Consider the following 15,065-nt stretch of genomic DNA (forward strand, 5'->3'; position numbering starts at 1 on the left):
TGTTTAATGTTATAGATTTATTAATTTATTTCCTTTTTGTCAGAATATGAGTTTGAAGGATAGTAATTTGTGCAAAAAATATTACTTGGGTGGTTTTACAAAGAAAATACCACGTTGTGGCCACGTTGAAATATAACGTATAAATACCACGTTGTGGCCAGTGGCGTTTTCTCCTGGAGGCCAAGGGAAGCCAGGCTTCCCCTGTTTTTTCGGATTGTAGTTATAATTTTAATAAATAAATAAAAACACTTCGTTTAGTTTCGGAAATTCATTGTTGTGTGTTGCTGCCGGCCCGTCTCTCCTCCATTCTCATTGAGTATTTTACAAATAGTGAAACAGCGCCCCTCTAGATGTTATGGTGAAACAGTAGATTGCACTCTCTGTTGCGAGAGGAGGCCAGCCGAAATTTGCTTCCCTTGGTGAAAAAAAATGGAGGGATTGACCAATCAGATGAGGCTCACGTCATGTCCCTGCCAACCTGTGATTGGTCAGGGCCATGCCAAGGGAAGCCAGAGGCGGCTGGCTTCCCTTGCCTCACAATCCAATCAAATCGCATACATTTAGTGGTGCAGTGACGCGTCCCAAGAAGCGGAAGTAAGCTGCGCTCGGTTTCCCTCGACAAAAAAGCAATGGGATTTCTCCATAGGATTTTGGAAAATAGCTTGAAAAAAGGTGAGTGGAAAACGAACCTGTTCGGTAAATGCACGTTTTGTTCAGTCGGATAATATCCACATGTCTACCCTACTTTTATAATTTTCGAATCATAAATCTAATCGATAGAAGATAGATAGCGTCACTGCACCACTCTCACCGCCGTTAGAAAGTAGCAAGCAACTGAAGCAAGTGCAATTATGGAGGGTGGAGATTTGGAGTATTTAATCAAAAATAATTGGACTAAACTTCCGCTGCAGCAGCAGCAACAACAAATACAATCTGATGACAGGCCAATGCCCAAACTGGAGCCGTTTACAGCGAGGAACAAAGGAGCGAACCGGACGTAAAACGTTAAAGGTCTCCTGATTTAGTTTGTGAATGAATGCTTGTTAGAGTTTCGGCTGGAGAGTGCGTGCGGACCTGTCGGTCAGATAACAGGCGTGTGTAAGTCCTGCATCTGTATGATACAAATGTGTGTAAAATGATACCGGGCGCTGTAATCACTCATCTGGTTACGTTATTACATTGACCACCACACCCCCCCCACCCCAAAAGAAAGGACGTATTATTGGCTTCCCCTAATTTTTTCCCCACGCCACGCTACTGGTTGTGGCCACGTTGAAATATAACGTTTTCCTTTCCATGCAAGTGGGTGCACATACATATGATTTGTATGCAAATAGATGGAGTCTACTCTATTATGTAGTTGAATATTGTTCGTCCATTTGTTGCTGTTGATGTTTATAACTGTATATGCTCTCACCAGCCTAAGAATTCAACCAATCACGGCAAATTTCGTTCGCGCCCTTTCTCAGTGTTCTGGATTTACCACTTCACATCCTGGTCGATCCATACGCATACAAATTATATAGTCCCTCAAATATCCATCTATTCTCCCAGAAGATGGGATGTTTTTTGCAAAACAGACAGTTATTCGATCGTTTTTCCCAGTTCGACACCCTTTCCTGTCCCTCGATGCCCCCACTAGCGCTGGTTAAAATTAATGCCGTTCAGCGACCTACAAACGGTTAAACGGATCTGCGAAAACGAGGACACGCTGTCAATCTCTGGAAAGTTAGGCCTAAACCGCGTTTTTTTTATTCAAGTCAAGAACTTTCAATATATACTTGCAGGTAAGGAAGCCATCCTTTTTTAAAGTTTTGTAATTCGGGTCATGAACATATGGGGGAGTGTTCTATGCACAGCTCTCAGCATATTTTACACTTTTTCTGCCGAAATTAAGCAGGTGCCTTGTGGCCTCATGTGTGGCCTAATCTCGGACTCGGCCTCCATGTTGTTTTTTTCAGCAGGGCCGCTGGGCTGTGTGAACAAAGCTTACATTAAATCCGTGGGAGATCTATATCTGGTTGAGATATGTCCCGACTTTTCAATAGATAGCGACTACCCAGTTAATAGACGAACGTACTCTATGGGAATGTAAAGGAATTTACGACAGGCTGACCAGGTGCAAGCCTAATAGAGCTAGCCACGCGCGCCCACGCTGCGCCCAGCCCTCGTAACCGCCATTATCAGATTATAGTAGTTTAGTAGTATTTAGTTGTTCTGCATGGGTTATAGTTTATCCAAAGTATACCACAGATGATGTAGCAATTAAATATATGATAGTAAGCTTAGTGATAAACAGCTTTTGTGTCTTGGTCTTCAGGTAAAAGATGTCGGGCGAATTTGTTGTAGTAGAGTTTGTGGACGAGATGGCTGTTGAAGTCGTCCTCAAGTCATGGATACAGTCAACAAGAGATGTAAGTAAATACATGCATGTACTTGGAACATTGTCAAATATATGGGTTTGCAGCCGTTTGATAAAAAATGGAACTTAAAGCGTTTCACATATGTGGTTGGTTGGGGCGGTGGTGTCTAGGGGGCTTTTCTTCCCCCTTTAGAGGAATTTTGGCCCTTTTTCCACTGGTGGACGCACTTTTCCACTCCCTCCACACTCAGTGGAGGTGTACTAGTCAGGAGTCAAGGGGGGGGGGGTGTTAGTGACATTTCGGTGACTGCGCCTTAAGCTTTTATCATCTTTACTATCTACAGGCCTCGTGAGACCACCCCTTGGGCCAAAAAAAGTGGTCTCTTAAGAGAGGTCACTTCTCATCAGAGTTTCAATAACATGGGATGTATAGCCCTTGATCTCAAAACAGGACCACTGTATATCACTACGCAATTCATTAAAACATTTTAACTACATTCAGTCGCTGCTGTTATATTTCAGCGTCTGTGTTGCTATTGGCCAGCAAGGGGTGGAGCCTCTTCAAAAGCCAGGAGAGGGGAGCTGCCTGACAAAGAGAAATGGAAGCTTTATGAAGTTAGGATATTTTCATTTGGAGGTAGGAAGCATTTAATATTTACAGTTTGAAACGTTAGATTAAGTACATAATTCATGCTAGTTTTGTGTACTAAGCGGGAACTGTAATAAATTGAAGTGAAAAAAGGAAACAGAATAACGTTAATTTTATTACCTTGTCAGTATATCATGTCTCTTAATATAACATATTGTTTCCAACTTCAGACACCTATGAGAAGGCTCAAGAAAGGGCGAGAAAGGCTGAGGATACCTCCAATGTAGAGACTGACACAGAAGAATGTCGACGGAAAACTAAGAAGCCTGCAAAGATTCAGGTTTCAGAAACTGAAGATGCTGATGGTAAATACAGAGAATTGGGCATAAGAGTATATTTAAATATGTGACGACATAGATGGCTTCATAATTGCCACAAATTAATAGAAAAACAGTTCAACGGAATAAGAAATATTAACCCTTTCAGTTTTCTTTATTAAATGTCATTTAATGTGGTGCTTCACTTCACCTGTTAATCTTTATTAAATAATATTAATACAGACGAAGAAGGGGAGATACTGGAGGCAAGTGACAGTGTCCCTGCTCTAGTTCTGGCCGAGCTACCAACACCTCCTCAACGGACAAATGGTAAATGAGGTTGGCACAAGGATCAAGTAGAGCTATATCCTCAACTGTTAATTTCAATTATTTTAGTTTCAACATGAAGCTTGAGTCACAAAAGGAAAAAAACAGCATTTGCTTGTATGCTAATTTTATTCCCAGGAGGTCCAACCTTTTCTTACACACAGTATCTAACTGGCTAACTATGGGCTATTTTGACATATAGAACAATGATTACTTTTTGGTACAGACATTTATGCAGTACCAGGTAGATCAGTACCGGTAAATTGATATTTTGGGAGTATCTTCTTGCAGTGAAAATAAAGTATTGCTTTCATGTCCTAATGAAAAATGCATTAATAATGTTTTATCGATAACCGCACTCATTAAATTCTGTTTAAGGCTGTTCTGCACCGAGAGCGATATCACCAAGTACCAGTACCCCTTCCAGGTCTATTTCTGGGCATAGAATCCAGTCTCCTGTGTGTCCTAACAGTGACACAAGATCAGGTATTTAGGACTATTGACATTGTGCATTTGTCTTCATATTTAAAAAAAAAAACTGTTTCGAGTAATGATATACATTGGTCCTCTTGAGAGACCACCCCATCTGCCAAGCCAAACCGATCTGTCATAAAGGGTGGTCTCTCATAAGAGGTTCAATAGCATGGGATGTGTAGCCATTGGTGCATGCTGTAGTGGTCTCCCAAGAGAGGTGGTCTTAAAATGAGGTCACTCAAAAGGGGCACCACTGTTTTCACTTTGCTCCATTTAGCCTTTCACTTTATATTAATTTAAATATTCTGATACAGACATTTATAAATTAATGACATTACTATCTCTGTATACAGTGATGACTTCAAGTGCACGACTGTCTGAGGATCATCGTGGAGGAAAGCAACCCTTCCATACCAGGTAAGGAATCTGAGGCTTTGTAGTTTTACCCAAGTATTTACTGAGAGTAGTACGTACATGTATATCTCATTGCTCACCATGATTGGTCTAGGCCATTCATTGGTACAGTCACCCTGTGCTAAAGCATTTAGACTAGTACATGTAGTACATTAGACCAATCTGATATTAAGCTGTAGCGAATCTCTGTTACTACTCATGCCATGTAACTATGGCTTACTGTTGGCATGTACTGCAGTGAAGTAATAATTTCATGTAATGTTTTCAGCACCCCCACAACACCCAGAGCTTCTACATCTGCTGCAATAAATCCTGAAAGTGAGCCGACAGGTAACAAAGCCTAATGTAACAGTTTTACTTCAAGAATATTTTTCAAAATTGTGATCCAGAAAATATTCAATTTTGATTTCTTCATTCTAAACATTGTGTTCTTTTGAGACAAATTGATTGATGATTATGGCATCCTTTTCGCATTTTTTTCTCATTCCATTTACGTTTAGCTTGGGATCTAGCACTTGCCGTTGCTTGAAATATGTGTTTAACTTCAACGCAACATGAAATGTAATGAATCATTTGTCGCAATTGCCTTAATGCATTATACATGTATGTGGGTGAATAGATGCAAATTCTAAGCATAGTATTTAAAAATGTGGAATTGTGTTATCTTGCTACAGGATTCCAGAGCAGGATGCTGATGCGTATGCAAAACCTTGAAGAGTCACAGGGGGAAATCCTTAGAATGCTGCGCTTCTTGACAAGTGCCAGCAGAGCAGCAGGAGAGGAGTTGGACGATGTACTACCAGACCCTGTCAGCAGTACTGAGGAGCTGGATAGGCTTTGTGAGAGGCTTACACATAAGGCCTTCAAGAGACAATTGGTATGTTCCATTGTGAAAGAAAAACTTATTTTGTTAAGAATCGCTTACATTTTATGAAGAAGTAACTCCATCTTCCAAAGAGACAGATAGGCAGACACCAAGACAGACAGACAGGCAGGCAGGCAGGCACACATACAGACAAGTATACAGACAGATAGGCAGACAGACAGGCAGGCACACAGACAGCTAAACAGGCAGGAAGACGGACAGTCAGGCAGACAGGCACCTAAGCAGGCAGCAGGCAGGCAGGCATAGATAGATAGATAGATAGATAGATAGACATAATTGGGACCACTGAATTATTTCAAAACTGTAGTAGTATGCTGCCTTTGTTATATATATCTGACAATTTAGCATTTTCACTTGGAGGTACTCAAGGGTTTTTTACTAAGAAAACTAATTATCTACATTGCAGACATGCTATATGACTTCCTTGGGTGGCCACAACATCGGAGACACCATCCGGAGGATGCTCTCCAAGTTGGGAACCAATGCCTTATGGTCAACGTATAGCCTCAAGGGAAAGAAGGGCAAGAACGCGTTGATTGACCTGTCGGTCACCAAGGTCCTCATCAGTAAGTGTTTAAGTCATAAATGGCATGCAATTGCTTCTTCAGTATTTTATGAAGCTCGCCTGATGCACTCCAGAGATACTCAATATAACATGTTGATTATCATTTATTATAACCGAAACGACCATTTTGGGGATGTTATGTTTCATGTGCATGAGTGGGTACGTGTCTGGGTCTGCATCTTCGTTAGTGGATCTTTCAAAACTATGTGACATTCTAATTTACTTATTTGTATGAGTATTGGTCATCCATGGGCCAATAACCCTCATGATTTTGGTGCTGATTCTATTTTTATATCTTTATTGTTGTGGCCATCTTGGATTTTCTTCATTTTCTCCGGGGTTTGGCCATACTACCGCGTACATTTTTCAGCTGTTCATGGGGGGTAATCATCTCGGTTAGCGATAATGGTCCCAGGTGGGTGATAATGGGGGATATTGATCCTACATCGGCGCTAATGGGGATATTGGTCCCAAGTGCGAGATACTGGTCCCCAGTGGGTGATCATGATAATGAGGGAAATGGTTCAGCAAGAAACCCATTTGTCTGGCCATCTTGAATATTTGGTGCCAGTAAAGATTTGGGGGATGTATCCTGTGTTCGTCTGTGAATACCATTCTAATTACAAATATTAACATATAAAACTGCCTTAGGATTATTTAGTTTAGATTTGTGAGGAATAGTTGTTTTAGTGTTAATTCTTTCACCTGTACATATACTTGTTACTCTTCCTTTCTTCCGTGCATTGCTTGGGGTTAGCAGTTTGGTGCTACTTTTCCTACAGGAGCATGCTTGAAAAACCATCCTAAAGCCAAGGCTTCCGAGGTGGAGGAGCAACTGTCCGAAAATCTAAAATATGCACCGAAGAAAAAAGGAGGGCCAAAATACAAGGTGATAGTGGATTCTAGTGACTTACTTAAATATTTGGTCCATCTCTCCAAATGTCTGTCAATAAAGCATTTACATATCACATACATTTTCCACTTTGACATATAGTATGTGTCATCAGTACTTAAATCTTTGCATTCTCACAAAGTTAGTTATCATTATCACTACTCATCAATTAGGAACAATTAAGGATTTTATTTTCTAATATACCATGTATTCCCTAATGTGCGTTCTTGCTTTTTAGGAACCTGCTGCAAAGAGAAGGAAGAGCGTCGCATCTGCAGTCGATACAGATACAGATTCAGATGAACATTTCACATATTATGCCTGGTCATTGGTGCACGGACGTTTCGGCCAACGGACGTTTTGGCCAGGTATATTTGTCGGGGCGGACGTTTCGGCCAGCTTGTACAAAAAATATAATAACTGAATAAATAAATATTTTATTTCATTTAAATTCACCTACATAGTAGATACATGTTACTGCCATTCATATATATAATAACTGATTAAATACATATAGCGCCACCAACGTAAATGTTCATTTAGTCTACAAGGTCTCGGTTCGAAAGCCACAAATGTTCAGCTGGCCAGCTATAATTGTATTACCTTGGACAATGTTTTATCTATTGTTAGGTTATTTCCTTGAGGTACTTAGAAAGTAGTTTAGGTAAACCTGTTATGCCTTCATATAAAGAGATTGCAATTGATATCATTTATATCCCTCTTTGTGTTACTACATTTGACCATGGCTTCATTATGTTCTTTTGTTCAGGAACATACAAATTAAACTGGTTACTTATACACCTTAAGTTTGCAGAGAATATTTAAATTTCCATAATTGTAGAAATATGATAAAAAATATCATTCTACTGTCTACATGTCCTAAAATTAATTATGGGTTTATGGAATTTCTTATTGATATATATCTATCTGTCAATTTGAATCATGTCATGATGTATTATGCATTTGAACCATTGAAATGCAAATAAAATTGTCTAAGAAGTGTATTATTAAAATTTGAGTTGTGTTGATTACTTTGACATAATTAAAGCTAATCGAAAGAAAATATAATTGCAAATAGAAAGTGGTCTAAAGGTGGTGTGAACGTTACATTTCAATGTGGTGACCACGTTATTTCAACCATACAAAATCACGTGACCTCCAAGTAAATTGCCACGTTGTCACAACAACAGCATCACGTGGCTGTAACGTGGCAGCCACGTGCAATTGTTAGCTGGGATCCCACTTTTGTCCATTTGCCTATCAGTTTGTTAACGAAGTGGACAGAGGCTGTTTTTCGCCCCTAAAAGTGACTTTTAATGGTGGTTTTTGCATTTACATTATGGGTCTTATCATTGTGGAGGGTCCCCGACACAATGCACATAGTCTGGAGATCGCTGGGGTCCCGAAAATTGCTTTAATCACACTTTTGTCCATTTGCCTATCAGTTTGTTAACGAAGTGGAAAGAGGCTGTTTTTCGCCCCTAAAAGTGACTTTTAACGGTGGTTTTTGCGATGGGTCTTATCATTGTGGAGGGTCCCCGACACAATGCACATAGTCTGGAGCTCGCGGGGGTCCCGCATATGCTTTAATCACACTTTTGTCCATTTGCCTATCAGTTTGTTAACGAAGTGGACAGAGGCTGTTTTTTGCCCCTAAAAGTGAGTTTTAACGGTGGTTTTTGCATTTAAATGATGGGTCTTATCATTGTGGAGGGTCCCCGCCACAATGCACTTAGTCTGGAGCTCGCGGGGGTCCCGCTCCCACTTTTGTCAATTTGCCTATTGTTGTGTTCTAATATACTCCTGCCAATAGGGGGCGCAGTGTAACCAGAGTATACATACAATGTTGAGAGAAGAAGAGTAAGCCCGGGAGTTGATGCTGTGGCAGTTAAGCATGACGAACAGTAAAGAGTTGAGTACCCGTAGCCTCTGTCCCTTGTTTCATTAATTTCTTTCTACTAATACACAACAAATTGGCGACGAGGATGGCCGTGGCTTCTACTCCTTTACCTCCCACCTTTCTTCAGTGTCCGGGAGAACCTACTATGCCATTTGGAACATGGCTAAAAATGTTCGAAAACTATCTGCTAGTGATCGACGTGGAAGGAGCCAAGTGGCCGGATACCCGTATACGTGCAACGCTGCTACACAGCGTCGGAACCGAAGCACAGAGGATATTCTACACATTGACTGAAACGGGAACTACATACAACCATGCCGTGGCTGCACTACGGGCGCATTTTGTGCCGAAGGTAAACGTAATTGCGGAGAGACACAGGTTCCGCCAACGAGCCCAGAGACATGATGAAACAATTGCACAGTACGTCTCTGCGCTACGTGAAATGCTCGTTTTTTGTGAATTTGGAAATGCAGAACAGGATATGCTGCGTGATCAGATCGTGGAAAAAGCCTACAGTGGACGCATACGTGAACGCTTGCTGCTAGAAGACAAACTGACACTGGATAAAGCCATTCAGATTGCAAATCAGGTGGAAATGGCGGCGCGCAACGTGGCCGAGTTCTCCAACAGTGAAGTGCCTGTGAGAGAGATCAGCGCGCCAAAATGGGAACAAAAACGTCCCGCTGCAAGTAAACAAAGGCAAGGTGAGAGAAAGTCTGAGCAAGCACGAAGATGTTACAGATGTGATTCAGATAAACATATGGCCAATTCCACACAATGCCCTGCTACAAACAAAATATGCAAATCCTGTGGAAAAACTGGGCATTTTGCCAAAGTGTGTCGTTCAGAACAAAAACGTGAAGTGAGGGAGGTCGTTATTCCAGAACTGACTGTTTGTTTTATTGCTGAATAATTCTGCCCCAAAAGAGAAGAAAATAATGTGCACTGTAGATTTGGGACTTTCTCCTGCTAACCAGTCATTTGAGATGATAGTAGATACTGGTTCTTCAGTGTCACTGCTGCCGGCTCATGTGTACGAGACCTATTTCAGTCACATACCACTGAAACCTACAAAGGTTCCTCTAGTCAAATACTCAAGACAGAGAATCCCAGTACTAGGGAAACTGCATTTACGTGCATTCCATGACGGAAATACTGCCTCAGCTACCCTTTTCATTGTGAAGTCAGGTTCAATACTGCTGGGCCTGGACCTGTTTGAGGCACTGGAAATGGTCATCATGAGAAACAGAGTGGTACTGAAGTCAGAGCACACAGTCAGAGAGATAACAACCCCACCTGCAACTCCTACTACACCGACACCTACTGCATCTGCACCTGTTAATACAGTTTTACCTATGGGCTGTGTTAGGAACGTAGTACACAAAGTAAGAGTGAAAGATGAGGTGAAGCCTGTACAGCAGAAATTGAGAAGGCTTCCATTCTCAGTCAGAGATGCTGTTTCTGCAGAGTTAAAGCGCCTTCTTGATGCTGACATCATTGAAAAAATAGATGCCTCTCCCTGGGTATCACCGATCGTTGTGACTCAACGAAAGAACTCATCTAAAATAAGGATGTGTACAGACCTCAGGGAGCCTAACAAGGCCGTCATAATGGATTGCTACCCCATTCCACACATGGAGGAGCTCTTCTCAGAACTCAGAGGAGCTACCATATTCTCAACCCTCGACCTGGCTAATGCATACTACCAGCTTCCACTGCATGAGGACAGCAGAGATCTGACTGCTTTCATTACTCACGAGGGACTTTTCAGGTACAAGCGAGTTTGCTATGGGCTAGCATCAGCACCCTCAGCATTTCAGAAGATGATGTCCATGGTGCTGAAAGATTTACCTGGAGTGCAGGCATATCTGGATGATATCATCGTTTACTCCTCATGCCGTGCTGAGCATGAAACCCGCCTGAAAGCAGTACTGTACCGACTGCAGGAAGCTGGACTAAGTCTCAACACAGATAAATGCAAATTCTACCAGGACAAACTAACGTATCTAGGACACAGCATAAGCAAGGAAGGTCTGCTGCCAAATGATGACCACATTGCAGCTATTCGGGATGCTCCATCACCCAGTGATCCAGTGACTCTCAGGTCTTTTCTTGGCCTAACATCGTGGTACTCCAAGTTCATACAGAACTATGCAACTGTGGTGGAACCAATGAGAGATGTGCTACGCAGAGCTACATTCACATGGACTGATGAGGCACAGAGTAGTTTTCAGCAGGTTAAACTACTCATCACAGACAGTTCATCACTCGCTCTTTTTGACCCGTCACGGCCCACCATATAGTGTCTACAGATGCCTCAGACTATGGCATAGGTGGGGTGCTGACACAGATACATCGTGACAACACTGAAAGAAAAGTGGCATTTGCTTCGCGCTCTCTTAGTGCTGCAGAGAGAAAGTACTCTGTGGTAGAAAAAGAAGCTTTGGCCTGTGTGTGGGCTGCAGAGCGTTGGAGAACCTACTTGTGGGGAACAAAGTTCACCTTAAGGACTGATCACCAAGCTTTGACCACACTCTTGGCTACAAAAGGCATGGGGAGAGCTGGTATGAGAGTAGCACGCTGGTCGGCCAGGCTACTCTGCTTCAACTATGATATTGTCTACAGACCCGGTGCTCAGAACCATGCAGCAGATTGCCTTTCCCGCCTGCCACTGCCACACGGACAGGACTGCACCTCAGACACGGAACCAGAGATGGTTGCTGCTGTCTCTGCCCTGCTGACTGCTGTTCCCTCGTCTGACTTCACAGATGCCTGCACTTCCTGTCCAGAGTTACGTCAGCTACGCAACTACATGACAGACGGGTGGCCAGCTTCATCCAAAGGCCTGCCTGCTAACATGTTGCCGTACTACCAGGTGAGAAATGAACTTTCTGCACATGAACAACTCATTCTGAGAGGGAGTCACAGGTTAGTTGTTCCAGTAAAGCTACACTCACACATGGTATCCTTAGCACACGAGAGCCACCAAGGCATTGTACGCACAAAACAGAGACTCAGAGACTTGTATTGGTGGCCTAAAATGGATGCACTGGTACAATCGGTTATCGCTGCCTGTGTGTCCTGCCAGATGAATGATAAAACAGCTAAAACTAACCCTGCACCTATGACACCAGTCCCTCTGCCTCAGGGGCCATGGCAAAAGCTTGCCCTCGACATCGTGGGCCCATTTGAGACTGGTCCGGTGGACTGTAAGTTTGCTATTACTATGACGGACTACTATTCAAAATGGCCAGAAGTGTGTTTTGCCCCAAGATGCACTACTGCAACAGTGATCACCTTCATGAGATCAGTATTCAGCCAAAAAGGGAACCCTGTGTCTGTGGTGACAGATAACGGTCCACAATTCACATCCTCAGAACTCGCCTTTTTCCTAGAAGAAAGAGACATCCAACACATCAGGACTACAATCTACCATCCAGAAGGAAATGGAGCGGTGGAGAGGCTAAATAGAGTGCTGAAGGAAAGCATTCTCACGGCACAGAGAGAGAACGCTCCGTGGAAAGCTCACGTTGCTGAGTTTCTTCAGGTCTACAGAGCTACACCTCACGCCACTACAGGGACATCTCCGTTCCAGCTCATGTATGGAAGAAAAATGCGAACCAAACTCTCAATCCTGCCACAGCTTACGGATACTCAGGATCAGGAACTGAGAGACAGAGTGGAAAAGAAACAGTGGCACATGAAAACATATTCTGATGCAAAAAGAAATGCCAAGATTCCCAAAATACATCCGGGAAGCCTGGTGCGTGTGAGAAACCCGCTGCATGTCAAAAAGGGAAAGCCAAAGTTCAGTGAGCCTCTGAAAGTGACCAAGTAGAAAGGACCTCACAGTTACACACTTGATAATGGAAAAACCTGGGATGCTTCACACCTGTCGGTGCTTCCAGAAACATTCACTCCTCCATCAGAAGAAGTGAGGCCTGCTGAGCCAGCTACAGTGCATGGTGCTCAGAGCAGGAACCAGCGAATCAGAAAGCAGCCTGTTTGGATTGAGGACTATGTCACTTAAACTGTGGTTGAATTAATGTTTGAAAATGTTCTGCATATTGTGATATGTGAAGTTATTATCATTACAGATGGTTTCATGGTTACTACGTAAGTGTCTGTTTAAAATGCTAATGTTATGCATGCTGTTCAAGGGGAGAAGTAACTCTTTTTAAGAAGGGGGGAAATGTTGTGTTCTAATATACTCCTACCAATAGGGGGCAAAGTGTAACCAGAGTATACATACAATGTTGAGAGAAGAAGAGTAAGCCCGGGAGTTGATGCTGTGGCAGTTAAGCATGACGAACAGTAAAGAGTTGAGTACCCGTAGCCTCTGTCCCTTGTTTCATTAATTTCTTTCTACTAATACACAACACCTATCAGTTTGTTAACGAAGTGGACAGAGGCTGTTTTTTCGCCCCTAAAAGTGACTTTTAATGGTGGTTTTTGCAATTAAATGATGGGTCTTATCTTTGTGGAGGGTCCCCGACACAATGCACATAGTCTGGAGCTCGCTGGGGTCCCGAAAATTGCTTTAATCCCACTTTTGTCCATTTGCCTATCAGTTTGTTAACGAAGTGGACAGAGGCTGTTTTTCGCCCCTAAAAGTGACTTTTAACGGTGGTTTTTGCATTTAAATGATGGGTCTTATCATTGTGGAGGGTCCCCGACACAATGCACATAGTCTGGAGCTCGCGGGGGTCCCGCATATGCTTTAATCACACTTTTGTCCATTTGCCTATCAGTTTGTTAACAAAGTGGACAGAGGCTGTTTTTTCCCCCTAAAAGTGACTTTTAATGGGGGTTTTTGCATTTAAATGATGGGTCTTATCATTCACGGGGGTCCCCGACATAATGCACATAGTCTGGAGCTCGCGGGGGTCCCGCATATGCTTTAATCCCACTTTTGTCCATTTGCCTATCAGTTTGTTAACGAAGTGGACAGAGGCTGTTTTTCGCCCCTAAAAGTGACTTTTAATGGTGGTTTTTGCATTTAAATGATGAGTCCTATCATTGTGGAGGGTCCCCGACACAATGCACAAAGTCTGGAGCTCGCGGGGGTCCCGCTTTAATCCCACTTTTGTCCATTTGCCTATCAGTTTGTTAACGAAGTGGACAGAGGCTGTTTTTCGACCCTAAAAGTGACTTTTAATGGTGGTTTTTGCATTTAAATGATGGGTCTTATCATTGTGGAGGGTCCCCGACACAATGCACATAGTCTGGAGCTCGCTGGGGTCCCGAAAATTGCTTTAATCACACTTTTGTCCATTTGCCTATCAGTTTGTTAACGGATTGGACAGAGGCTGTTTTTCGCCCCTAAAAGTGACTTTTAACGGTGGTTTTTGCATTTAAATGATGGGTGTTATCATTGTGGAGGGTCCCCGACACAATGCACATAGTCTGGAGCTCGTGGGGGTCCCGCATATGCTTTAATCACACTTTTGTCCATTTGCCTATCAGTTTGTTAACGAAGTGGACAGAGGCTGTTTTTTCCCCCTAAAAGTGACTTTTAATGGGGGTTGCATTTAAATGATGGGTCTTATCATTCACGGGGGTCCCCGACACAATGCACATAGTCTGGAGCTCGCGGGGGTCCCACTCCCACTTTTGTCCATTTGCCTATCAGTTTGTTAACGAAGTGGACAGAGGCTGTTTTTCGCCCCTAAAAGTGACTTTTAATGGTGGTTTTTGCATTTAAATGATGGGTCTTATCTTTGTGGAGGGTCCCCGACACAATGCACATAGTCTGGAGCTCGCGGTGGTCCCGAAAATTGCTTTAATCCCACTTTTGTCCATTTGCCTATCAGTTTGTTAACGAAGTGGACAGAGGCTGTTTTTCGCCCCTAAAAGTTACTTTTAGCGGTGGTTTTTGCATTTAAATGATGGGTCTTATCATTGTGGAGGGTCCCCGACACAATGCACATAGTCTGGAGCTCGCGGTGGTCCCGCATATGCTTTAATCACACTTTTGTCCATTTGCCTATCAGTTTGTTAACGAAGTGGACAGAGGCTGTTTTTTCCCCCTAAAAGTGACTTTTAATGGGGGTTTTTGCATTTAAATGATGGGTCTTATCATTCACGGGGGCCCCCGACACAATGCACATAGTCTGGAGCTCGCGGGGGTCCCGCATATGCTTTAATCCCACTTTTGTCCATTTGCCTATCAGTTTGTTAACGAAGTGGACAGAGGCTGTTTTTTCCCCCTAAAAGTGACTTTTAATGGGGGTTGCATTTAAATGATGGGTCTTATCATTCACGGGGGTCCCCGACACAATGCACATAGTCTGGAGCTCGCGGGGGTCCCGCTCCCACTTTTGTCCATTTGCCTATCAG

At 42.9% G+C, this 15,065-nt stretch overlaps 1 protein-coding gene across 6 annotated transcripts; it reads left to right on the forward strand.

The window, feature by feature from the left end:
- Positions 1-575: 575 nt before the first annotated feature.
- LOC307024112 (uncharacterized protein) lies at positions 576-7,923 on the forward strand. 6 transcript variants are annotated; one of them, XM_079657946.1, is made up of 12 exons: positions 577-672; positions 2,321-2,414; positions 2,885-2,999; positions 3,182-3,316; positions 3,512-3,598; positions 3,974-4,081; positions 4,423-4,486; positions 4,752-4,813; positions 5,158-5,360; positions 5,776-5,935; positions 6,717-6,823; positions 7,065-7,923. In XM_079657946.1, the coding sequence occupies exons 2-12, from the start codon at positions 2,328-2,330 to the stop codon at positions 7,248-7,250; spliced, it is 1,314 nt and encodes a 437-aa protein (XP_079514072.1). In that variant the 5' UTR covers positions 577-672; positions 2,321-2,327; the 3' UTR covers positions 7,251-7,923. The 6 variants fall into 6 exon arrangements, 4 of the variants coding, with proteins under 4 accessions (XP_079514074.1, XP_079514072.1, XP_079514071.1 ...); XR_013803839.1 differs by lacking the exon at positions 577-672 and adding an exon at positions 1,598-1,787 and having other exon boundaries at positions 6,692-6,823; positions 7,065-7,189; XR_013803840.1 differs by lacking the exon at positions 577-672 and adding an exon at positions 1,598-1,787 and having other exon boundaries at positions 6,695-6,823; positions 7,065-7,189.
- The last annotated feature ends 7,142 nt before the right edge of the window (positions 7,924-15,065 follow it).

Source organism: Notothenia rossii (assembly GCF_949606895.1).
Source record: "Notothenia rossii genome assembly, chromosome: 11".
In the NCBI taxonomy this organism is placed as follows: Eukaryota; Metazoa; Chordata; class Actinopteri; order Perciformes; family Nototheniidae; genus Notothenia; species Notothenia rossii.